General features: G+C 34.8%; 2 protein-coding genes, 2 non-coding genes and 1 pseudogene across 4 annotated transcripts; 4 read left to right on the forward strand and 1 right to left on the reverse strand.

Moving 5' to 3' along the window:
- Window positions 1–631: 631 nt before the first annotated feature.
- LOC132293653 (uncharacterized) lies at window positions 632–4,346 on the reverse strand. The gene is made up of 2 exons (XM_059791206.1): window positions 3,833–4,346; window positions 632–882 (listed from the first exon to the last, which is right to left on the reverse strand). The coding sequence occupies exon 1, from the start codon at window positions 4,224–4,226 to the stop codon at window positions 3,852–3,854; it is 375 nt and encodes a 124-aa protein (XP_059647189.1). The 5' UTR covers window positions 4,227–4,346; the 3' UTR covers window positions 632–882; window positions 3,833–3,851.
- A 4,855-nt stretch (window positions 4,347–9,201) lies between these two features.
- On the forward strand, window positions 9,202–12,124 carry LOC132293655 (basic transcription factor 3-like). The gene is made up of 6 exons (XM_059791207.1): window positions 9,202–9,303; window positions 10,091–10,158; window positions 10,869–11,017; window positions 11,117–11,173; window positions 11,499–11,537; window positions 11,630–12,124. Exons 2-6 carry the CDS (start codon window positions 10,091–10,093, stop codon window positions 11,803–11,805), a joined length of 489 nt encoding a protein of 162 aa, XP_059647190.1. The 5' UTR covers window positions 9,202–9,303; the 3' UTR covers window positions 11,806–12,124.
- Window positions 12,125–16,103: 3,979 nt separating this feature from the next.
- Window positions 16,104–16,206, forward strand: LOC132297716 (U6 spliceosomal RNA). The gene has a single exon (XR_009479382.1). It is a non-coding gene; the product is annotated as a U6 spliceosomal RNA (small nuclear RNA).
- A 1,156-nt stretch (window positions 16,207–17,362) lies between these two features.
- Window positions 17,363–19,620, forward strand: LOC132295648 (nascent polypeptide-associated complex subunit beta-like; annotated as a pseudogene).
- A 2,591-nt stretch (window positions 19,621–22,211) lies between these two features.
- Window positions 22,212–22,317, forward strand: LOC132297723 (U6 spliceosomal RNA). Its single transcript, XR_009479387.1, has one exon. It is a non-coding gene; the product is annotated as a U6 spliceosomal RNA (small nuclear RNA).
- Window positions 22,318–26,743: the final 4,426 nt, after the last annotated feature.

The following is a 26,743-nucleotide window of genomic DNA, read 5'->3' on the forward strand; positions in this document are numbered from 1 at the left end:
TTGATTAAGAAAACAGCCTCACCTATCTCAGGATTAGGAGGAGGGAAGTTAGCCAGTTGTTTTCTGTCCCTGGAGTTTAAATACTCGTCAACTTCTCCCATAGAGTAACAAGGTACCAGAACAATGATCAGTTTGCTTCTCATCGGAGAATTAACTCAGGATCAAAACCACATTTTCAGATCGCGTTCACCCACTCATTTGCCCTTGCTGGATAACACTTTTTATAATTGTCATCACAACAGGGTTAAATTAGAAAAGAAGTAGGACTTAATCCAAGCACCAAAGTTCAAGGCTAGCTTTTAAACCCTTAAACCAGTCCACTATGTAATGAAAGTCAGTCCACAGAGAACGCTGCAGCCCTTTTGAAGCAAACATAATCCTACTAACAAAACAGAAGATTCTCCACAATACAACACTTGATGACCAAAATCTATTATTGCAGAACAAAGTATAAATACTGCATTAAATATTTCTTGGATCAGAGTTATCATACTTTGCATTGTGTACATTTAGACAAAAGCCTAGACAAAAGAAGGTGGAGGAACACAGAGTGAAGTTCAAGGCTAGCTAGTAAACCCCTTAAATCAGCCCACTATGTAATGAAAGTCAGCCAAAGAGAAAGCTGCAGCACTTTTGAAGCAAACATAATCATACTAACAAAACAGAGAATTCTCCACAATACAACAACACTTGATGACCAAAATCTATTATTGCCGAACAAAGTACAAATACTGTATCAAATATTTTTGGATAAGAGTAATCATACTTTGCATTGTGTAGATTTAGACAAAAGCCTAAACTAGAGAAGGTGGAGGAACACAGAGCAAAGGCAGAACCAGAAAACCCCAGCAACTTCACCTTTCCATCGAACCTCCTGTATGCCTGAGGGGAAAAAAATTACACCATGAATCAATAGTTGAATCAAGAGCAGATCAAAGCATACACAGCATTTATATATAATATACAACCAGTGTTATTAAAGGCTCAAGGCGCACCAACGCACTAGAGGTCCTTTGGAGCTGAGGCGCGAGGCGTATAGCGAGGTGCGCCCCTGAGTGAAGTGAGGCGCATGATTGAAAATTTAAAAAACCACAAAAACATTCATATCTCATAAGTCATATCAATATTCTAACGATTAATATAAAATATAAAAAAGTAAGTCCATCAACTATACAAGTATCCAAGAGCACATTCTTGAAAGGCAAAACAAAATTTGTTTTTTTAAAACAAAATCTGTTATTTTGAGAGGCAAAACATAGCACGCACAGAAATAAACCTGTTACAAAAAATAAAAATAAAAAACTGTTAACAACAAAATAAAAGAAAAAACAGAGCCAAAAAAAAAAAAAAAAAGACGGATAGACAGAAGTAGACAAGAAGAGAGAGAAAGTGTTAAAGAAGAAAAGGAGAAAAAACAGAGCCCAAAAAAAAAAAAGACGAGAGAGAAGAGAACAAGACAGAGAGAGAGATGTAAACAAAGATGAGAAGAGAGGGGAGAGAAGTAGAGAAGAGAGGAGAATAATAAAGAACTAGCGTGGCTTCGATGTTCGTCTCTGCAACTAAGGCTTTGTCGTTCGTCTCACTCTCTTTCTCTATTCGGTTGACACTTTTGACACTTGGGCTTTCTGATTTGTTTATTCTTTTGAACAAAAGTTCCGTCGCTTGGGCTTTCTTATTTGTTTATCAAGTTGCCAAAAGTACCCTTTTTGGCTTAAGAAATAGAATAATCATTTTTTTAATAAAAAAAATAGTGAGGCGCGCCAGACAAATAGGATGAGGCACAACCGAGGCGCGCGCCTAGTAAACATTAGTGCGCCTAGGATGACAACAGGCGCTAGACCTGTGCCTCGCGCCTAGGCGCAAGCCTTAACAACACTGTCTACAACCATAAAACTTGGCACAGACACCATGCTTGTATAAAATACAAATAAGTGGAAGTCCAGTCTGGCCAAACATGAAATCCCGACATGTTGCTTGTCCCAAGAATGAAGGATCCATAAATAATAAAAATAAAAAATAGCCATTCATCAATAGATACATTTTGCCAGACATATTATTACTTAAAGTTGGGCACAACATGCAAAACAACATTATTAACCCCGAGAAAAGTATAAAACAAGCTATCATTTAAACTACTGAAGTGACATAGAAATTCCAACAACAGCACTCTACATCTTCTCCTCTAGGCTACAGAGGGACATCAATCATCGCAGGGATTCAGCAGGGAAAAAATAACAGAAATTAAGACAATTTTTTTACTAAATAAATGGTTTAGAAAAGACGCCATAATTTTATGCTGGTAACTGGTGATGAACTATTACCAATGCGAAAAGGAAAAAATGGCACACAAGCAGTTGCTACAAAATTCAGGTATATATTATTATTTTTTTAATTCATTGGGTAAGGTATGTAAGGCCTAAGAGATGTAAATAGACAAATGTCAAAGACATTCAACAACAGGTGCCTCTTGTATCACTTTGACAGTCTTCGGTAGGTTCTAATTACATGAGCTTCATATGGCGTGGTTTAGCCTATTTCCTAACCACTTGAGCTTATGGGACAAGGGTTGTCTTATGTCTAATGTGGTATCGGCTATTAAGATTTTGGAAGTTCTTGAGTTCAAGTCTTTCCATCTGCATTAGTTCTCCCCCTTTTTCCCCATTTTTTTAGCAACAAGAATAGCATCCTTATCCCACTCCTCCCATATAAGTGTCATGTCAGCATTTTTCCATTAAGCTGCAACAACTTTAACATGCTATATTTGTTCTCCATGTACGTGGGGTGACGGGAGGTGTGAAAGCTTCACATGCATTAATTGACCATTCACTAACATCTTAATTTTATGGAGCAAGAAGGTATTTAACTTAATGTGCATGATTCTGAAAATTTATCGATCTAGGCATGACATGACTCTTCAATCAGTCTTTGATAACCAGTGCTCGTATTCCATCGTGTCCCTCGCATAAGAAAGAGTTACTTCAAAAAATTGCCAGTAAGCACCATATTGTGATCACTAAATATCAATTGTGGCTTTCATGTATCTTGAAGATGTAACGAATAGTTTAGCAATGGCACAACCATATACAAATGGGAGGAGGTCCACAACCATAACTATTATTACATCTTTCCTTGAGATGGAGGATAACCTTTCATAATATCCATAGATATATCAAACCAGGGATGAGCTGAAACTGGCAGTGGCAGCAAGAGAACAGGAGTAGCCACTGTTTCCCGGCAAGTGTCACACCCTTGCACAACTCGCTTATTAGAATTTCCAAACAGTAGCATCTATTTCAAGAGTCTACAAAAGACCCATTACTTGTTAGAATTACGTAATTCATGCCAAAGCCAGAGGTACTTGTTGGACTGGCTATTTGATATGAGCAAGAAGCACATTACTAACTAAATTTCCTTGATTCGTGCCCAATCCAGAAACTCAATAAACCCAGCCATATAAACTATATGTGTGCATAACTGTGTGTACCAAAATCCATTATCCCAGTGCTGCCTATACGGGTTTAGGAATGTGGAGAAAAACCAAATCTTTGGTATTATTTTATAGGGAAAACTAGAAACAAATGCTTGCTGGACCAAAAAAATATTTGTAGGTGCCCCCAAATCTAGTTAAATCCACTCTCCCTAGGGATCGCAAGAGAGCTAAGAATCGTGTTATTCACCGAGGAGGAGATTTCACCAATAAAGAGATGGTAACTAATCAACTCACAGCCAAATTATTCAAACGAAGCATTAAAAAAACAAACAAATCAATGAATTGTGAAATTAAAAGAGAAATTCAGGGAACCCTAAAACGAAAAAGCAAATAATGAAGTACCTGAGTGAATGGATTGTTTCTATTTACAGTAACGATCGGCTTTCTTCTTGACACGATCATCAAGAGCGTCCTCGACGGTCTTGGAACTAAACTTGGGATCGTAACGGAATTTCTTGGCCTCGACCGGGAAAAGCTGTTCGTATTTCATCCGCTTTGCGGCGTCGATTGTGTAAACCATCTCTCCTCCTTCTCCTTTATCGGCGGCTGAACCCTCCTCGCCCCCACTGGCGGCGGCGACGACCTCGTCGGAGATAAATTCAGCGGCTTCGTCAGGTAAGTTTTCATTCTTCTTGGTCTTCTTCTTCTTCTTGTTGATGGATTTGGTGCGAGTGGCGAGAACGCCACCTTTAAAGGCCAGCCTCCCTGCTTTCGCTCTCTCATATGGGTCCGACATTCACAACCCTCTTCTCTCTCCCACTCCCCTTTGCTCTCTCTCTTGTCCTCAACCCTGGGGGAATCCTAGACGCCCTCTGTGTTCATAACTCAAGTTTTCCAGCCTTCCAAGCCAAACAAAAATTACCAATAAAATTTTGAAATAGATTAATACTGTAACAAATTAAAGGACAATAACATTTTACGAACGTTTCTCGGTTTTTATTTTTTTGTTTTGCAATATATTTTTGGAAGAAAACTAAACAATTCTTTTGAATTTGTTAAATAACAAAAAGGGCAATTTACACATTAGCACTTGCACCTAAGTTTGAGTTAAAAACAAGTAGAGATACAACTTTGGGCAAGTGGTAAATTGAATAAAGACACATGGATAAAAATATGTAATTGTCCTTTAATTTCTGAATTGACCTATTAAATTAAGGGTTAAATGTAAAAAAAAAAAATCTCATATATAAGGTTTGTGCAGAACTAGTTCATACTTTTTGAAAATGTGCATGTTAGTCTATAAAATTCAAAAAAATATGCAAATAAGCTCTTTTGACCACTTCTTGATAAAAACTAAATATGAAAACTTTGTAAATTTTTTTTTAAAATTCTTATCAATTCAATAGACACATAAAATAAAATTATAATTAAAATTAAAATTATGTTACGATAAACACAATGGGAATACCTTAAAGTGTGTGATTATGTGTGGGGACGGTGGTGGTGGTTTTGCAATAGGGATGGTGGTAGCTAGTTGTGCAACAGGGATAACTATATTGTTGATGGGTTTAGAGAGGAGAGAAATGGTTGTGGGCAGTGGCAGGAGGCGGCGACCATGGTGGGGAGGAAGTGGGAGGAGGCGGTGGCCATAGTGGGGAGAAGGCGGCATGGGCAGTGGGAAGAGGCAGCGGCCATGGTGAGGAGGAGGCGGCATAGGTGATTTTGGGATTTTTTTTTTTTTTTTTGATAAATAGTGCTACAGTGTCTCCTATATAGTAGGGGACTGTTTTGTTTCGGTTTTTATTATATTCAGTTTTAGGTTTATTTGGTTTAACTTATCCCAATTTTATACAAATTGAGATTTATTTTATTCTTGTTTCAAACAAACACAATTTTACACAAATTAGACAAAATGGTCATTTTACATGGCCTGTATTTATAGTTATTAATTTATTCAACTGAAGTGAGTGTATTATCGTCATTTTATACCACACAGAAACCTATTGCACCAAATTTATAGTATAAGGGTTTTATATCACACAATGACCTTTTTGCATTATATCAATAGTAAATGGCTCTTTTTTTGCACTTAACCCTTAAATTAAACTCCTTTTAATTGACCAGAATGACCATCATGAATGAAAAAACAAATAAAAGCCACAACCACCACTACTACTTTAAAACCTTGCCACTCCACAGCCCCTCCACCACCACTTCAGTATATAGTTTTCCATCATATTCACTACCTAAGAATCACCCTCCAAATTTTTAATCCTCAATTTATTCTAAAATCCATCCAATCTAAGTATTCAAACTAGGTCAATTGGTATTCTTGCATATATATATATGTCTTACTATTACATTAACAAAAAGAGCAAGTAGGAAGCCAAAGGTGGCGAGCAAGGAGGAAGCAAGGCCAGTCGGATACGACGAGCTTAGATGATGACAACGGTGATGCAATTGCCAGGCGATAATTAATTGAATAAAAGGATTTGCAGATTAATGGTGAGCAAAGATTGAACTTACCAAGGCTGGTGTCTAGCGATGTGCTCAACGATGAGGATGAAGTGAACTTATAAGCCAACTGTGGTAATGGCGGTGAAAGACGATTGTCAGAGAGCTCTTAACGCAGGTGATGCACTTATTGGCGAGTGTAGAGATTTTCTAGCTGTAGATACCTGATTTCTCGTGGGTCCTGGAAGAGTCAAAGAAGTCTGGGAATATACCACTCGGCAATGTGAAGAATGCAGAAGGGTAGAAAGAAGGGAAAGAAAATTAATCAAGAAAGAGAATTTGAGCAATGGTAGGGAAAAAGCTGCCATCAGTTTTTGCCCTCTTCTTTTGTCACTGCCTCTTTTTTATAGCCCTAGGTCATCCAGGTGGTACATTGTTGGACCTCTATCTTTAGAGTGGGCCAATTTGGGTCATGATGCCCTAATCCCTATATTTTTGGATCAACTGCCAAGTGTACCTTTCCTGTTGAATAATAAAAAAATGACAGGCTGTAAAGGCAATTGTACTATTCCAGCTGTCTTTTACTCTTATCCTCAAACTAGGTCTTGCCTTAGTGAGCAAGACATTACTAATTTTTCATCCTCCATTCCAAAACCCCTTCTACATCCCACTGTCACTCGAAGAGCCCTACCATAACTCTTCGTTGCTTTGATCAAGGTTCAAAGCCCATCAATCAATGGTTTACGGCTACATTGGTTCGAGGTTCAGGATATGTCGATCGTCAATAAGGTCAAATCGAGGTTTAAGGCCCGTCGATCGACAAATTGTGAAGGCCAGATCGAGGTTCAAGGCCCATGGACTGACTGTGAAGAGATTGGCTCGTAGTTCAAGGCCCGAGGTCCATCGACCGAATGTTGGGTCAAAATTTGAGGCCCAACGGTCGACTACTGCTCGCCTTGCTGAGGTGGATCTTGTCAAGGTGTTGACTGTTTGACTTGACCTCTGGTGACGTGGCTGAACCACATCCACACTAGCCAACTATTTTAGGCCCTCCGTTGGCGGCAACAAAGAAGACACAACCATACCCCGGGGATGACTTAGGCTTATGGTTAGTGATAGAGGCTGAAAATTACTCTTGTTTACTTCACCCAAAGGCTTGTCCTCATAAGATGGTGTTTGGTTCAACCATGACTTGAACTCATAAATTGAAGATCCCGAAATAAGAAGTGATTTGCCGACAACTAGCAACGACGATAGCAAGGCAGTGATGTGATTTGGACAGAGGTCGGAGGTGTGGATGGCGTTGGAGAATAAATGAAGGAGGAAAATATGGTGGCGATGGTGGTCAAGAAGTGGTCGCAGTGGCATATTGGTAAGTGAGGGAAGGGAGAGAAAGGGGAAAGGTGAGGGGAAATTGGTGGTAAAACTTTATGGTCTGCTTGATTTGTAATTCTGAAAATAGTTCTCAATAATTTAAAAATTAGAAAACTGTTACCAGAAAACAATCTTTTATAGTTTTTTGAAAATATGCATTTTTATAATTAAGTTTTTAGAAAATTGACCAAATCAAGCAAATAGAGTTTTTGTACTGTGTTTTGTTTTCAGTTAAACGAAAAGACCATAAAATTGTTTCCAAAGTTATAAATCAAGCAAGTCCTTACTATTTCATATGTTTAGAAATGTTAGAAGGGTAGTTTCATAATTTAAATTGGTTAATGCATAAGTTAAAGGATATTAATGACAATTTACACGGGTTTGTAGTGCTTTTATTAACTTTACCAAAATTAGGGGTTGTCATTGTCCAAACAATGTCAAAGTTGTAGTTAGGCATCTTTAACCCAAACCTCAGGGTTGTGAGTGTAAATTATCTTAATGAAAAAATTAAGTACAAATCATTTATATTTTGTTATTCCAAAATAAGTGTCTATTTATTTTTTTCCTCAAAAAATTATTGTTCTAATTAAAAAGTCTATCTATTATTTTTTTTTTTATAATATTATCAATTTTACCTTCTTACATTGAATATATAAAAATTAAACCATCACATCAATGTGAATTGTGAACTCACTCGAGTTAAATTAGGTAATTCATTCATTATTAATACAATAAAAAAATAATTAAAATCATCATCTTAGAAAGTTAGACTCCCAAAAAGAACAATTAAAACGAAGAAAGGGGGAGTATATATTAATTAAATGATATTAAATTAATTCAAAATTAAATGTCAAAATAACATTTTACATTTCCACGAAATTTCGTCATTCGAATGTTATGACAAACACAACGAACCCAAGATAGAATCAAAAATCACGACAGAAAGGTAAACAAACAACACAAAGAATACAAAACTTTATACGTGGTTCGGCAACATCATATGTTCACGGTTGGGATTCGGCGAAAGTTTTCACTACGTGTAAAATCGGAAATTATAAGTTTTCAACCCCACTCTGTTTCTGTACGAATTTCAAAGTCTTTCTCTTACACCACTTCAAACCCTAAACGCCCTTATGTATCGAATTGTAACAGATTATTTACCATCCACGTTCCAAGAGCAACAAATGGGTCAACAAATTTTCCTCGGGGGCTCTGACCTTTGGCGGCTACCGGCACCAAATTCAAATTACAATATCACAATGAAAAATAACTCCATTTTTGTTTGTTTGTTTTTTTTTTTTTTTTTTTTCTTTTATTTCCTTTCCTTTTTGGGCCATATTTTGAAACTCACAAATAAAAGAGCAAAGGTTTTGAAGCAAGTTTATAAAATATTTTAAAAAGTTAAGTGCATACCAGACATTGAGGATTAACTTTTTCTTCTTTACTATTTATGAAAAAAATTAATAATTAAAAATGACATAATATACCAAATTTATAATGAATCTACAAGTGTAACCTGTACAAACCAATCCAAATTCAATAATTTTCCATGAATTGTTGACTAAATTTACAAATTAATTTCAGTCGGATTGAGTTTTTAACTTTGTGATTGTGTTAAATAATTATGAATTCGAATTCAACTCATCCTATTAAAGGGTATGCATTTTTTTAATTTATATATTATTGTTGTCGAAAAAAGTGAGATGCCCACGATCATTAGATCCACTTTAGTTCATTTGTTTCATTGTTGTTTGTTTGGAGTGTCTATGGCAGATATCTTCCTTCTGTTAAGTGTATTTTAATGGCTTGCGGAAAAAAAAAAAATCTTATATGATATTAAGAGAGCGGATGAAATGGGAACGTAACAGGATAAACGGGCTACCCGCCCCGCCTCCGCGAGTCATAATTACTAAATTACCCTGCTGTATGTTAGCATATAAATTTATTAGGGTTTCGTACTTTATCCATTCAGTCTCAGAGGTCTCGGGTTTACTCTCTTACCTCAACCGCTCATCCCTTTCCGTTCTACTCCAGAGCTTGCCGAGGTAAATAAAAAATCCATCATATAGTCTCTCTATATATATACATATCGGTGATCTGATTGCAAGTGAGAATAGTTTCAGTTTCAGTATCAGTATCGGATGAGATCTGATAGTTCAACAAATAATGTTTTTGTTTTTCTTCTATTTTGTTTCGTGATAATTGATGGATGAGATATTAGGGTTTTACCTCTCCAGCCGCCATGTCATATGAACTCTATGAAGTAGGGTTTTTTCAGCATATAGATTCGTATTTATTTGTAAATGTTTCTGTATATATTTATGTATATTCTCGAATTTGGGGCTTTTGCTTTGTGTCTCGTTATTGTTTTGTCATCCTTTAGTGACGATTTTGCATAGAATCAGAAAATTCGAATCTGGGGTTTGGTTCAATGCGCTGTAGTGTTCTCATTTTAATTCTTATTATTAATTAAAGGGATGTCAAACATAAATGATTTGTTGTGTTAGATATTTGATAATATTTTCACTCCCATTAATCAAGCTATATTATTTCATTAGTTTGAATAGCAATGACGTGAATGCAAACACACATTATGTCTATGCATTTTAGAACCTGATTCACTGGTTATTTTTTGGTTTCATGACATATATATGTTTTGTATGGTTAAGTGTCTTCTTTATAGTTGGTGATTCTGGTATTTTAGAGGACTGTGAAGATTTGCATTATTTTTCATGTGATCTGCTTACCATTTTGTTTTGCAACAAGTTCTTTAATGATGAGTAGAGATGTTTCTCTATTTTCTTATTCATTGGCCATCTCCGTCCATTGCAGATGAATGTTGAGAAGCTCATGAAGATGGCCGGTGCAGTTCGCACTGGTGGAAAGGGTAGCATGAGAAGGTGTGTTTGTCTTGCTGCTTAATTCTGATCAGATTTACTGGATTTACTTGTCTAAGAATTGAACTCCTCTTAAGTTAATAATTTTTATTACATTCTAATCAAACTACCTTCAGAGTTGTATTAGCTAAAAAATTGCATGGGTAAATATTCAGTTGGTGTGGCATCACAAGATGTTAAAAATTAAGCAAGTTCTAACTCTTGAACAATTTGGTTTAAAGATGATCATAACATCATCATCAAAATGTTATGTTTTGATTGTTATTTCAAAATATGACCTTATATATAGAATATTTAGCAAGATTGCACAAGTAATAGGGATTTCATTATTTTAATAGATAGCTTTATAGCTGAATCATATGCTGAAAAACGTAATGGTCCAGTAAAAAATGCTTGATAATTTATAATTTGGTATCATGAGTAAATAGATTAACCATTGGGCTGGTTGGAGGCACGGGAGACTTGCATCTCTTGGATGTAGGTATTGGTGAAGTAACACTGATGTTGCCCAAACCAGAGAATTAAAATTTCAGGATTTGAATTAGCTGGTTGTTGTAGGTCCTACTAATTGGTATGCACCAAGTAGTTTTGATTGATTGAAAGCATACCTCTCCTGTGGAGTTAACTTATATGTTTGGCATCTCACCTCCTTAAATTTAGCTGCTTTTCCTTCTCGTGCTTAATTTCGTTAAGCGTATTACTCGTAACTGCAGAAAGAAGAAAGCCGTTCACAAGACAACCACCACAGATGACAAGAGACTTCAAAGCACCCTGAAGAGAATAGGGGTGAATGCCATTCCTGCAATTGAGGAAGTCAACATATTTAAAGATGATGTAGTTATCCAGTTTATTAATCCTAAAGGTAAACACCAGTTATTGCAGTAAACCATGTATTTTCAGTCACACCCTTCTGCTTGCTCATCTTAGGCAACTGATAACTTATTTTTCTGTCATGTATCAGTTCAAGCCTCTATTGCTGCCAACACTTGGGTCGTTAGTGGTTCTCCTCAGACCAAGAGTATGCTTTCTCCTTATTCTCATCTGCTTTATAATTTATTGCTTGTGTACATAAATTGTGTCTGCTGCGCATCTGGGTTTGGTTATTAAATTCATTATATTTACAGCAAAATTCAAATGATAAAACTGTGAATGTTGGTTTTGGGTCATTTAACTTATATTGTATCTCAGCTGTTGTTTCAATATGCACGTTCTGTCATCAGCTGTTGGTTTAAGGTGGGGCAGGCCAGTCAATTTGTTGTCCTAGACCCATTCCATCATTTCTACTAGTTTTAGATTAGTCTAACTAGTGATTTAATATTACCTCGAATTTTCTTCTGTTCCAGAATTGCAAGATATTCTTCCTGGAATTATTAATCAATTGGGTATGTGCCTGTCTTGTTATTTTTTGTGTCCATTTATTTCCCTTCACCGAAAAGATTGGTTAAATATTTAACTTTTTCTTTCATCTTTTTAGGACCTGATAACTTGGACAACTTGAGGAAGCTGGCAGAGCAGTTCCAAAAGCAGGCACCAGGTTCCGGAGCAGGTGCGGCCGCGGCAGCAGCACAAGCGGATGATGATGATGAGGTCCCAGAGCTTGTGGCTGGGGAGACCTTTGAAGCCGCTGCAGAGGAGGGGAACAAGTCTTAGGGAGTTTTAGCTGGATTGTTATTCCTTATATTTCTGATGTTTTTTAAGGTATATTTCTGATGTTGAGTTATTTACTGGTTCCATTCTCTGTTGCCCATCTAGAAGTGTACTCCATCATTGCTGGTGATAGGGAGACTTGTATTAAATATCACTGCTCTAATCACTTTGGTATCATTAGGTCTGCAATGGGCTTACAATGGCTTCTCTGTCCGCAGTTGAGTCTGTGGGACAAAAAATAGCTTTTAAGTGCAACACCGGAAGTTTTTTGGAACGCTTCTAATACGTTTGATAATGGATCCTGAATTTATTTTTATCGACATTAACTTGTGCCCGGCTCACAAGTTGGTATACATTGTAGGGAACAACACAGTTCCCTCTCTCTCTCTACCCCTCTACATAATATATATACATATATATATATATGAAGTTTTTCTTTTTGATTTTGCTTGTCTCTCAACATTTGCTGTTTTCTGAACTTGATTTTGATAGTTAAGTGAGAATCTACCAAAATATGGACATGGCATTTTTTTATGAATGGTGGAATTGACTAAGGTCGGACAAGGCAAGTTTTACCAGCGCTTGGCAAAAGTGCCAAAATGACCCCGTTTTGTCTTCTTGTCTGAAGGTCACGTAGAATAAATCTAATTGCCAAAAAAAAAAAAAAAAAAATGAAATGGTTTATTTTGGTCATATTTCAAGATTGAGCAAATTGCATATGGGACTATGATACTTAATTCATTTTTGTAAATGGGGAATACGAACTGAAGTTCTATTGTTTTAGTTTCTCAAAATTTGGATAGGCTCATAATACCAATCCCCAATTTGATCTTTGAACAAAGAAAAATAAAATAAAATTTTGAGGCTTTAACCGGGCATGCGGGATTCTTCTCCAAGACCCTGTGAGCAATTTTGTATTGAACTTTTTGTTCTAAACTTATGCTACTAATGTGGTAGCAGTGATGACAAATGTCACTTGGCCTCTCTCCGCCTAATCTGTTATTTATGTAAAATACAAATCAGTGTAGGTTTTCACTCTTAATTTTTTTTTTTTTTGTAGATGACCAATTAAAAGCAGTATATTGGGTGTAAAAATCATTTTCTCAAGCACACAACACACACAATGTGTGCTTACCTTCATTCTTCGGTTCACCCCCAAATGTATCTCACCACTTTTCTTAACATGTTTCTAAATTACATTTCCAAAAAAAAAAAAATGAAAAAAAAAAAAATGTTCCTAAATTACTATGATTCAGAATAATTGATGGGGCATGTCTCTTACAAGAATTTTGCAATGTGCAATGCTTCACACATTTTTAATTTTCTAACACATGATATGTGTGGTGGGTTGGGTTCAGCCAAAACAAGCACTGCTTCCTCAACCTAGATTGAGATTATTTGTAATATTCCAACAATTATCTTTCTGTCTTTCTTCTTCTTCTTCTCTCTCTCTTGTTTTTTTTTTTTTTTTCACCTTTGCAAACTACTCGACCACATTTTGTCTTGGGTAGATACAATTAGGTTATAACACAAATCAAACTGTTTTTACAACAATGTGTTGTACAAATCAAAGTTCATGTTGTGTGGTTTTATGGTACTGTTTTTACAAGAGGTGCACCTGCAAAATACAACAAGGGTCCAAACACTAGATTCTGCATTAGCCTCTTATTTCCGACCATATATTCATGCATTATGTATTCTCAATTTCTCACACAAATCACGTCCTAAATATAATTATTTTTATAACATGTGTGTGCACCTAGTTTATTTTTTACTCACTTCGAATTTGGATTTGGGATTAATTCTCGATTTTTTTTTTGACATGCTCAAAATTTCATAGACTTAAAATTCTAATCATAAATTTTAATATCCCTAACCTCTTAATTCCTTTAAACATCATGATCTGTATAAGGAGTGCTAGGCGCTAGGGCGACTGTACACTCGCTTTCATCACTGATGTTGAGTTGAGGAGGATTGATTTTCAACTAATCACTGCAACTATTGTGATTTTAATCTTTTCATTTTTTCACTTTTTTATTTTTTGCCAATTATTTTTATTAATTGAAAATCAATCACTCCATATCTCAAGCGTCTAGAGCCACCACGTTGCTGGCAACCCCTCTATCATTCCGTACATACAAGCTTTTTTTTTTTTTTGGATGGTCGAATTCTGACCTCTTATTTGTAAGAAATTATGCATTGCAACTGTTATAACAATAGTGTGGTACAATGGACGACTACAAACTAGACCTGTTAATGGATTGAATTTTAATATAAATTCGATCTGATAATTCAGATATGAATTGAAGATTTAATTCGATAACTCGTTAAATATTCGAATCCGATAATCTATTAGCTAAACAAATCGAATATGGATTATGGTCAATTCGATACGATAACAATTCAATCCGAAATAATATATTATATAATACATTAAAATATATAATCTAATTTTATGATATATAATTTATGAAAAAAAATATATACGATATATAATATTTTTTATATTATAAAAAATTCTTATCATCATTTTGTCCTTTCCTTCTTTACTCACTCTATTTTTTTTTTTTTTTCTTATTCCCAATTTTTTATACTTTAACAATAAGTAAAACATCCAATTTTCTTTTTTCATAATTTTATTTAACTTTGTTTTTTATTATTTTTATTCTCTTTTGACATTAAATTTTTTTTTTTAAAAAAAGAAGTACACACACCCTTATCGGATCGAACCAGATTATCCGATCGGATATCCGTTTATTAACAAATCAGTTATGGATTGATTCATAAAATATCCGTCAAATTATCGAATCAGATCGAGTATATCCTTATCGGGTTCGGATCGGATCATCAGTGTTTAGGTCTGAATTCAACCCTTATACAGGTCTACTACAAACACTACACCAAAGCACATATATCAACTTTTTGGTTCTATTGTAAGTCCATTTTGCTTTGGTAAAGTGTTTGTAGCCAAGTATGGATTTGTGAAGGGCTTAGTAGGGGCATCCGCCCCCACTAAAATTTTTTATTATTGCATTTTAGACCCCTAAATTTATATTTTTTTGCATTTATATCCATAAAATTTTGAAATTGCCGCCATTAAAATTATGAAAAAAACTCCTCTATATAAATTTGCCCCCCCCTCATATGAATTCCTGGATACGTCTCTATTTGTAGCCATCTATCATACCATGCCATTGTTGCAACGATTGTAATAAATAATTTCTCGCCTTGGGGATGCCAAGTTTGTACGAGTTGGACCATTGCCCATTTAATAACGTATGTTGTGTTGTATTGAATAAAGTTACTAATCATTCAGACTTAATTAGGGTATACTTGTGTTATATTCTTAAAGATTTTTTTTTTTTAATCATCTTAAAGATTTGACATGTTAGGATATATAAGTCAATTCAAATTAAATGGGTTGAGTTCCTAAAGTCAAATAAGACTTGTTTATTCTAAAAGATTAGTAAACTAATACAATTATGACATAAACATTATTAATGTCAATCTAAATAAGTTAATTTTTTGTTATATTCACAGATTGTTTCAAATTTTGCCGCTGGACCTCTTTCTTCCCAACTCGGTAGAAGGACAAATCTGAGATGTGATCATTTGAAGTATACTATTACTTATATTACATGCATTTTTGTATTTTTTTTATTTTATGTACAAGGGTACATACTATGATTTGTCGTATTATTCAATACGCGACGTAATGGTCGGTACGTAATCTTTTTTCAAGTTTGATATATGATTCATATTGGTCAATTTATACTGACTTTATCCTAATTTGTTACACTGCAATCATAAACAATACTGTGAACCATGATACATACAACATGACATGTTTGTAATTATAGAATATGTTTCTTACACATACTTAAATTAGATAGTACAAAAAGATCTCTAAGTTAACTTTTTTTTTTTCTTCACCACGTTACTTTAATTTAAAATTTTACTAAGTATACTTATAAGAACAATCATGTCATACAAAATTTATAGAACATATAATGTGTTTATATTTTAAAAACAGGTATATTTATACCCAAGTTTATTTGATATTTAGAAAGAGTTCATGTAACTGTGGGCATTTTTTTTCTTTAGTATTATGGAATTTAGCAATTTTATAGGAATATAATACAATATTACTTATTAGATTGCAAAAGTGTGCAGGCTATGTGCTGTGCAGTAGGCTTGTAGCCTACTAGGCACGTTTTCCGAACAGAGAATTTGTTGTCCCACATCGGCTAGGGGTGAAAATATTTGCACTTAATATACGTTTTGGTCCACAGGTGACTAGCGTCCCTTCGGGGACATCCGATAAAATTGGAACGATACAGAGAAGATTAGCATGGCCCCTGCGCAAGGATGACACGCACAAATCGAGAAATGTCCAAATTTTTTTTTCCCTTTTTTGCCCCAAATCCTTGGCATATGCTTTTACAAAAACACCCTCCTAATTCATCAAATTCCCACAGTACCCCTACTTCCTTCCACGTGTCTTATCATCCGCTTTGAGACTCACCAGAGGCTTACCGTGGACCTCCCTCTGCAACTCCCAACTTTCTGCTTCATCTCTGCGTTCTCCTAGCAATTTGTCTACCCTTCTCTCTCTCTCTCTCTCTCCTTCCTCTTGTGTGTGTGTGTGTGTATATATATAATAGATATATGTGATAATGTGTATATATTTAATCCATCAATTATTGTTATGGTGATTGTTGAGGCAACAATTCTAACCCTCGAAACCAAGGTGAGTCATCTCTTCCGTTTTCACTATCTATCAGGTTATCTCCATATTTGTGATTGATTTGTCTTTTTCTGCTGTTGTTATCGTTACACTTTTGGGGTTAGGGTTAGGGTTCGTTCTATGTTTCAATTCAGAACCAGTTTTTGCTTCAATAAATGTTTTTGCTTCTCTTTTATTAGTAGTAACATCACTAATTGTGGTTCTCATGCCATTAGCAATTCTTTGTTCATTATTTTATTTGCTTCCCCTATCCCTTTGTTTGGCAATTTTTGTGTATTTCTGTGTATGATGTATCTATCTGTTCACATGTAATTGTTGTATCTTTGTCCTTTAATTGGTTTCTTTAATTCACCAAAAATTTAAATGCCAACAATAACAGTATTTGCTTAATTTCTATGATATTTAGGATGCCTCCCAAACAATAGAAGCTAGGCTAATTTTTTTTTGATAAGTGAAGCTAGGCTAATTATATTACTAAAACAGAAGTTATCATTGCTATCTTTTTTTCCTTGTTTATCCATTGCTTCATTCTTTGTTCATTCAGATAACACTTCCTTGATTTTTCATGCCATCTCAAAATCTGTAGTAACTTTCTTTTTTTTTCTTTTTTTTCTTATCATTTTAAACCAAATAACTGAATCAACCCAAAATTAATCATGGTTGAACTAGTTTCTGCTTTGTTTGATCTTCGAATGAGATATCATGGAGTTTGTTTTTTTCCATCCCGTTTTGGTTTGATACAGAACCCAACCATCCCAAATTGGTCAATGCCAAGCGTGAAAACACAGGTTTAAGTTGAGGGCAGTCACTAATATGGCAATACTCTTGTGGCCTCAATCATCAGGCCTTTGCAAAATTTGCTTTTTGGAAACATTCATGTATTCTGTATATATTTCAGTTCAAAAGTAAGCTGGAAACTAAATTCAAATGATCTAACCTACCCGTTGCAGATAAATCAATGGTAACAATTGAATTATATATGCAATTTGTGATCATTTAGTGTTCATTGAAAATTTTAGCATGAAGGTGAACATTGTAAACCTTATTACTAGTGCATTGGTATTAGAGGGCTACTGGACTTTCAATTGAGATAATATCATCATGATTTATTCTTAATATTGAGTTCTTGTGACTGCTGTGTTGCTATCTGGCACAATTGCCATGAGATCTTGTGATTTTTATATGGTTATTCATTCTGAATTGTTTGATCTAACCATTATTTGTGCACAAATTCTCTGGTTTATGATTGTCATATTTTAAGATCATAATTTCAGCCAATGCATATATTCTTGATAAATAATTTGAGACCATAAAATTCCTCCAGATCTACTTGATGCAACAATTTGCTAATGTCATCTGATATGGACAATGTATGTTTTTTGTCACTCGTCTTAATCTATGATACTAGTTCACTATTCACTTTATAATCTATGATGCCAGAAGGTGTGTGTTGTCTTGCTGCCTAATTCTGATCAAATTTACTGGATTTACTCAGCAAAGAATTGAACTTCTCTTGAGCTAATTTAGGGAAAAAAAAAAAAAAAAAAACCTTCTCTTAAGCTAATAATAATTTTGATTACTTTCTAATCAAGCTACCTTCATAGTTGTATTAGCTAAAAAAAAAAATTTGCATCTGTAAATATTCAGTTGGCCTGGCATCACAAGATAGTTAAAAATTAAGCTAATTCTAACTCTTGAACAATTTGGTTATAGATTATCATCTCATCATCACCTTTTTCCCGCCTATTGTTGAATATGATTAGACATCATCATCTTGCATGTTTATATTGTTAGGTCAAAATCTGACCTCATATATAGAATATTTAGCTAGATTGCACTAGTTACTTGGTGTCATGGCTTATTTTGTAAAGAAAGGGACTATTGGGCTGGTTTGAGGCTTGGATGGGGCGCGGGAGACTTGTATGTCTTGGAGGAAACCTAAATTTTTGTATTGGTGAAGTAACACTGATGTTGCCCAAACCCGATGAGAATTAAATTTTGAGGATTTGAATTCCCTGGTTGTTGTAGGTCCTGCTAATTGGTATGCATCAAGTTGTGTTGATTGATTGAAAGCATACCTATCCTGTGGAGTTTAACTTATACATTTGGCATCTCACCTCCTTAAATTTAGCTTCTTTCCTTCTTGTGCTTAATTTCTTTTAAGTGTATTGCTCGTAACTGCAGAACGAAGAGAGCTGTTCACAAGACAACCACCACAGATGACAAGAGACTTCAAAGCACCCTGAAGAGGGGGGTGAATTGCATTCCTGCAATTGAGGAAGTCAGCATATTTAAAGATGATGTAATTATCCAGTTTATTAATCCTAAAGGTAACGCCAGTTATGGCAGTAAACCCTGTATTTTCAGTCACACCCTTCTGCTCCTCTTACGCAACTGACAATTTATTTTTATTTCATGTATCAGTTCAAGCCTCTATTGCTGCCAACACTTGGGTTGTTTGTGGTTCTCCTCAGACTAAGAGTATGCTTTCTCCGTTTTCTCATCTGCTTTAGAATTTATTGTTCGTTTACTTAAATTGTGTCTGATACACATCTAGGTTTGGCCATTTAATTCATTTTAACTTTGAATGTAGGTTTTGGCTCTTTAGCTTATATTGTAGCACAAGTGGATGATGATGATGAGGTCCCAGAGCTTGTGGCTGGGGAGACCTTTGAAGCCGCCGCAGAGGAGGGGAACAAGTTTTAGCTTGATTGTTATTCCTTATATATTTTTTTTTATGTTTTTTTAAGGTATATTTCTGATATTAAGTTTTTTACTGGTTCCTTTTCTCTGATGCATCTAATCACTTTGGTATCATTAGGTCTGCAGATGGGAATAAAAATGGCTTCTCTGTCCGCAGTTGAGTCTGTAGAATGAAGGCAAGTGTTTGGAATGCTTGTAATACATTTGATAATAGATCCTGAACTTGTTTTTTCAACATTAACTTGTGGCCAGTTGACAAGTTGGCACAGCATTGTAGGGAGTAACAGGCTGTTCCTTCTCTCCCCCTCCCTATATATATATATATATATATATATACCTATGATATAATATATGTGTGTCTTTCATAATGAGACGATCTTTCAACTTGTCACTTGGAAAGGTAGACTAAGGAGCTACCTTCTCACTTTGAAAAGAAAAAGGACTCTAAGGTTATGGCACTTGATGGTTCTACTGTATACTTTGCTACTTATATGTGATTGTTGTAGTTTTATTTAATTACCCAAGTATTTTGAAAAACAGTATAATCATCATCCAATTCAGACTTATGTTCTGGTAAATAAAATAAAAATTCAGACTTGAGTGCTTTGGACAAAAAATTTCATGTGCTGTAGAATAATGGACGGTCCAAATCAAGTCTCACGCATCATACACGCGGTGTCATTTTATAGCATTGCCAGATTTTTTCCTCTCCCAACTACATTTATATTTATTTTTTCAAAATAATAATAATAATAAAATTACCATTCCATTTCTTCAGCATTTTTGAAGCATAAAGATTCTCATGTTTATAATCTGAAACGTGTACATAATTCAATTGCATTATGTATGTGTGTGTGTATTATAAGTATCCATTTCGCTAGTTATTTCAATTATGATTAATGATTATCAATAATATATCTAAAAAAATGATAATTATATCTCCTTTTCACCACTTGCACTTCATTTAAAGATTTTAGTTGTTGAAATGATATCTTATTATTATTATTTCAAGAATTATAAATGTGTATTCAAAGTCATTTCCTTTTTTTTTCTCATCAAGGCTCTAGTCTAGCGGTGTTTCATCTACCTCTGCAAATGAAAGATAATTCAAGTCATGGTATGGACAAACGTGTGTAATTTTTTTTTTTTTATCAATTATTATTATTATTATTATTATTTTAAAAAAGGGAAGTGAAGTGTAATCCCAAAAAAAACTAGAATACCTATATTATCACCTTTATTTAAATCAGAGAAATGATTCAAAGTCGGACTCTTATGAAATTAAGCATAGGCTTACTTAAAAATTTCTTCATGACTAGATGTAATTTAGTGTAGTTTTTCAGGTGATGTTGTTTTATTGAACATAATTACTTACTATTCATACTTAAATAAGTGCATACTTGTGTTATATTCTGGTTGATATGATATGCTTAATTAAACAAGTTAAATCAAGTTAAATAGGTTGGGTTTCTATACTCAGACAAGATTTATTTATTTTAAACTATTAATTAAACTGACATGATTATAACACAAATATGATTAACAGTAATTTAAATTAATTTACTTCATATTAGATTTATGCTTAGTTCGGTAGGAAGGGAAAAAATTAAATGGAAGGGAGACAAGAAAGGATGACTTAGAAATTCCTAGGAAATAGATTTAACGTTTCTTCTTTTTGTTTGGTTGAATCTTTTTGTTTGGTTGAATAGAAGAGAATAAAAAAAACTGATAATTTAATTCGAAATGTAGAATAAAATGAAATATAAAATTTTAAATTATTTTTACTATTAAACCCATCTCTTACTTTATTTATGAAATTTATTAAATATTTTTGAAAGGTGATGTAATAATTTAAAACTATTATAATAAACTCACTTGTTTTTTCTCCTATCTTCCACCCATATTTGGGCGGAAGAAAATTTGTGAAAGAGGAAATCCTTCCTATTATTATTTCTTTTCTTATATCATTTCTATCGAATAAAAGAAATTTGTTCCTTCCTTTTTATTTTTTTCCCGCCCCTCTTCTTTCCTTTCTACCCAACATTGCATTAAGTCATGACAGAGAATTTTAAATTTAGTCACTCTTGATAAGAAGGATTTTTAAAAGTAAGGTATAATCATTCGAAGTATGTTACTAGTTAAATCACATAGATTATATCTTCTTTTTCTTTCTTTCTTAATTTTTTTTTCCTTTTTTTGTTTTTTCTCGTGCGCACAGATCCATACAACATGACAAGTTTGTGAATATAAAATATGTGTTTAACATGCACTCAAATTTAATATTGTGCTTAGTTCATTTTGTTTTTCAAGCCTTCAATAAATTTAGCATGTAATTTGTGATTGTTCCCGACTCGATTTGATATTTTCTCCTTGATTTGATCTTGGGTGGATTTTTGGATGATTTTTTTTCATGTAACTTTGGAGCTGTTGCCTTTATAATGGACAGACCTTTTGCTCACTCTTGTTGCTGTATTTTTATTATGGTGATTTTCGAGTTTGACTGTCATTCTCAACAAATCGAATAAATCAGGAACTTATTCTTTATTTTTTCTTACTTTGTTCCAAAATTTGTATGTCTTTTTCTGATTCTTATAATTTCTGCTTTTGCAATGAAATTTTTTTTTACCCTTTTTTCCAATTCGTTTTGAGCAATTGGACACCAAAATTGCATAACAAGTTCAAACTATGAAGCTAATTTAGACAAGAGAGATGATGAAATTAACAATTTTATAGAAATATAATACTTAGATTGCAAAAGTTTGCACACTATTTATGTAAAGTATGGTTATAGGCTTTTAGGCTGTGCAAGGAATGTTTAACAATTTTATAGGAATATAATACAATATTACTTATTAGATTGCAGAAGTTTGCAGGCACGTTTTCCGAAGAGAGAATTTGTTGTCCCACGTCAGCTAGAAACTGAAAATATTTGCACTTAATATACGTTTGGTTCACAATAGACTTAGCTTTGGGGACATCTGATAAAATTAGAACGATATAAAGAAGATTAGAATGGCCCTTCTGTAAGGAAGACAGGCACAAATCGAGAAAAGGTCCAATTTTTTTTTTCTTTTTTGCCCCAAATCTTTAGGATCTGCTTTTACAAAAACACCCTCCTAATTCATCAGTTTCCCACAGTACCCCTGCTTTCTTCCACGTGTCTTCTCATCCGCATTGAGACTCACCAAAAGCTTACCGTGGAGTGTGTACCTCTCTCTCTGCAACTCCAACATTGTCTTTCATCCCCCCCCCCCCCCCCCCTCCCCTCTCTCTATCTCTCTCTAAGTCTCCATACACACAGTTTAAAATAGATATATGTGTATAGTTACTCCATCAATATATTATACTACGTAGTTATGGTGACTGTTGAGGGCAGCGACTCACACGCTATAGTTAGTTCTCCCTTCCCTTCTCACACACACTCTCTCTCTATATAAGTAAATATATATATTAAATATATATGTTTTTGCTTCAATAAATGTTTTGGCTTCTTTTATAGAAGTAGCATGACTAATTGTGATTCCCCTAATTCATCAGTTTCCCACAGTACCCCTGATTTTTTCCGCGTGTCTTCTCAGCCCTTTTAAGACTCACCAGAAGCTTATCGTGGAGCTCCCTCTGCAACTTCAACATTCTCTTTCATATCTGCGTTCCCCTAACAATTTGTCTACTCTTCTCTCCCCCCCCCCTCTCTCTCTTTCTCTATGTATGTATATCATAGATATATGTGTATATATTTACTCCATCAATAATTGTTATGATAACTGTTGAGGGCAACAATTGTAACCCTCGAAACCAAGGTTAGTTCTCTCTTCACTTTTCACTCTCTATCAGGTTCTCTCCATGGGTCTATGTATGTGCTTGATTTGGGTTTTTCCTTTGCTGTTGTTATCGTTAGCATTTTCTGGTTAGGGTTAGGGTTCATTCTAAGTTTTAATTCAGAACCAGTTTTTTGCTTCAACAAGTGTTTTGGCTTCTCTTGAAGTAGTAACATCACTAATTGCTTTCTTCAATTCATCACAAATTTAAATGCCAACAATAACAGTATTTTCTTAATTTCTCTAATATTTAGGATGCCTTTCCTCACAATAGAAGCCAGGCTATCAAACTTTAATCATATTAGTAAAACAGAAGTTACCATTGCAATCCTCTTTTTCTTCTTTATCCATTGCTTCGTTCTTTGTTCGTTCAGATAACACTTGATTTTTCATGCCATCTCAAATTCTGCAGAAACTTTCTTTTCTTTCTATTCTTTTCCTTTTAAACCAAATTACTGAAATTAATCATGGTTGAGCTAGTTTCTGCTTTGTTTTATTTTCGAGTGAGATATCATGGAGATTATTTTTTTCCATCCTGTTTGGGTTGACACAGAACCCAACCATCACAAATTGATCAATGCCAAGCCTGAAAACACAGGTTTATGTTGAGGGCAGTCACTAACATCGCAATACTCTTGTGGCCTCAATCATCAGGCCTTTGCAAAATTTGTTTTTTGGGAACATTCATGTATTCTGTATATATTTCAGTTCAAAAGTAAGTTGGAAACTAAATTCAAATGATCTAACCTACCCGCTGCAGATAAATCAATGGTAACAATTGAATGAGAGATGCCATTTGCGATCATTTAGTTTATGAATGTCATAATTTTAGATCATAATTTCAGCCAATGCATATATTCTTTAAATAATTTGAGACCGTAAAATTCATCCAGATGTACTTGATGCAACAATTTGCTAATGTCATCTGATATGGACAATGTATGTTTTTTGGTAGTCTTCTTAATCTATGATACTAGTTCACTATTCCCTTTATAATCTATGATACCAGAAGGTGGGTGTTGTCTTGCTGCCTAATTCTGATCAAATTTGCTGGATTTACTCGTCAAAGAATTGAACTTCTCTTAAGCTTTTTTTGTTTTTTTTGGGGGGGGGGGGGGGAACTTCTCTTAAGCTAATAATATTTTTGATATTCTAATCAAACTACCTTCAGATTCAGAGTTGTATTAGCTAAAAAAAGGGGTAATTACACTTACCACTCTTGGGGTTAGGGGTAATTACAGGCGGTACCCCTTACGTTGAAAGAATTACACCGTCTTCCCTCAAGGTTTGCTCCGTCGTAACACTTAACCTCCTCCGGTGAAAGTCAACGCCGGTCAATGATGATTTCTGATGACATCAACTATTTTTAACCCTGCAATACCACATTTGCCCTTACTATATTTGCAAAGACATTTTAACTCTTACTTTTGAATTGATAATTACTCATATATCCTCAATTAATGGAAAAACAATCACCCTTTATTTTTATGTCAATGGGAAGACAATCTCAATCAACGGGATTGCGCCGGAATCCATGGAGGGCCCATGTCGCTGGAATCCATGGATCCACATAGTCGTTGATGACGCAAGTGCAGAGACGATGATAATATTGAATAAGTGAAGGTTATGTTACCGACAAACCCATGTATTGACACAAAATCCCCCCAAAACAAACACACTAGTGTTTGTTAACTCATTGAATCGGAAGTAAGTACAAGTAGAATTTGATTAATTCATTGAAGGATTTATACCCACCACGAACCATATATATGTGCAAAGATGGTATCAATTCCAATTGATTGCGATAATGATTCTAATTGTGAAATCGTTAAAAGAATTGACATAAAAGCTTCAAACAAGAACCCAAGTAACAAATTATAAAATTAAATACACTAAAATGGATTTTATTTAAATGTACCCAGTACCCACTAAGACTCTGCCAATACTCATTCACTTCCAATTGATTGCAACAATGATTCTAATCGTGAAATTGTTGAAGAATTAACACAAAAACTTTAAACAAAGACCCATATAATAAACCACAACAAATAAAAAATTCAAATACCCTAAAAAAAAACATCTTTCTCATCATATTTGGAACTCTATTCAAAATGAAACTCTGTTTAATTGTTGCAATCAACATGTAAAGGAATCAAGAAATGTATTGCACAAAGCGATCGCAAATGATTTGGGGTTAGAATTTATTTTTCTTTGCTCTGCCAACATGAAGCTGGCAGTTGGGTACAAAAGCTTTTACGGTTTGGTCGCCGTTCTCAAACTCACATGTTGGCTGAAGGAAACCGCCAGAATTGAAGTACGCAGGAACTGAGGTTGAACCGAGAAGAATTGAAACTCACAATTTGGGTATCTGAAGACAGGGAATATTTCTCGAGGTAGTCAATGCAGTGGACGAGGAAGGTTGAGAGGCACGCCGGAGAGGAATTTTTAGGTGGCCATGAGCAAGTCGACAAAGGGTGCGAAGGCGCGGTGGACCTAGAGGACGAAATCACCGTTACTGGGGCAGGCGTTGGCGATCTCGGCGTTGTGGAGGGCCTCTAGGACGGACCAGATGAAAGGGAAGAAGAGGAAGCCGAGGATGGTTAGGAGGGGCCGGCGATTTGGACAACAAGTTCTTTGCCTGAAATGTTAGAGGGGGGTAAAAGAGAGAGAATAGACCCGATGGTCCACAAGAGCAAGAAAAAGATAGGTTGAGGCAAAGAAGATAAAAGGGTAAGACTGTCATTTGGCAAAATAATTTGTTAATATTTTATATCAATATAACAATAGGGGTATATTAGTACTTTCATATGAATTTTTACTGAACTTAACACCGCTACATTTGGAGGTAGGTCAGTGTAATATTTAAAACGTTAGGGGTATTATCTGTAATTAGGCCTAATCTCGAGAAAGGGAGGTAGGTCAGTGTAATATTTAAAACGTTAGGGGTATTATCTGTAATTAGGCCTAATCTCGAGAAAGGTAAGTGATATTTTCCCCTAAAAAATATTGCATCTGTAATTATTTTGTTGGCGTGTCATCAGTTAAAAATTAAGCCAATTCTAACTCTTGAACAATTTGGTTATAGATTATCATCTCATCATCACATTTTTCCCGCCTACTGTTGAATATGATTAGACATCGTCATCTTGCTTGTTTTTATTGTTAGTTCAAAATCTGACCTCGTACATAGAATATTTAGCAAGATTGCACTAGTTACTTGGTGTCCTGTGGCTTATTTTGTAAAGAAAGGGAGTATTGGGCTGGTTGGAGGCTTGGATGGGGCGCGGGAGACTTGTATCTCTTGATGGAAACCTAAATTTTTGTATTGGTGAAGTAACACTGATGTTGCCCAAACCAGATGAGAATTAAATTTTGAGGATTTGAATTCTCTGGTTGTTGTAGGTCCTGCTAATTGGTATGCATCAAGTTGTATTGATTGATTGAAAGCATACCTCTCCTGTGGGTGTTAAACGTAGGGATAGCAACGGGGGCGGGTTTGGGCGAGTGTACCCTCTCCTGCCCCCACAATCGTTTAGAAACCCTGCCCCTTCCCCGCCTAAAATCGCAAAAACGGGAGTACTTTTCACCCCATTCCCGTAACCGTTTAACATTTTTACCCCTGCGGGTACCCGCCCCGCCCCGTTTAAAACCATAATTTATTTATTGTTGAAAT

Source organism: Cornus florida, unplaced genomic scaffold (genome assembly GCF_030987335.1).
Source record: "Cornus florida cultivar Cherokee Brave unplaced genomic scaffold, ASM3098733v1 CherokeeBrave_3.0.0_Hap2_Chr02, whole genome shotgun sequence".
Lineage (NCBI taxonomy): Eukaryota > Viridiplantae > Streptophyta > Magnoliopsida > Cornales > Cornaceae > Cornus > Cornus florida.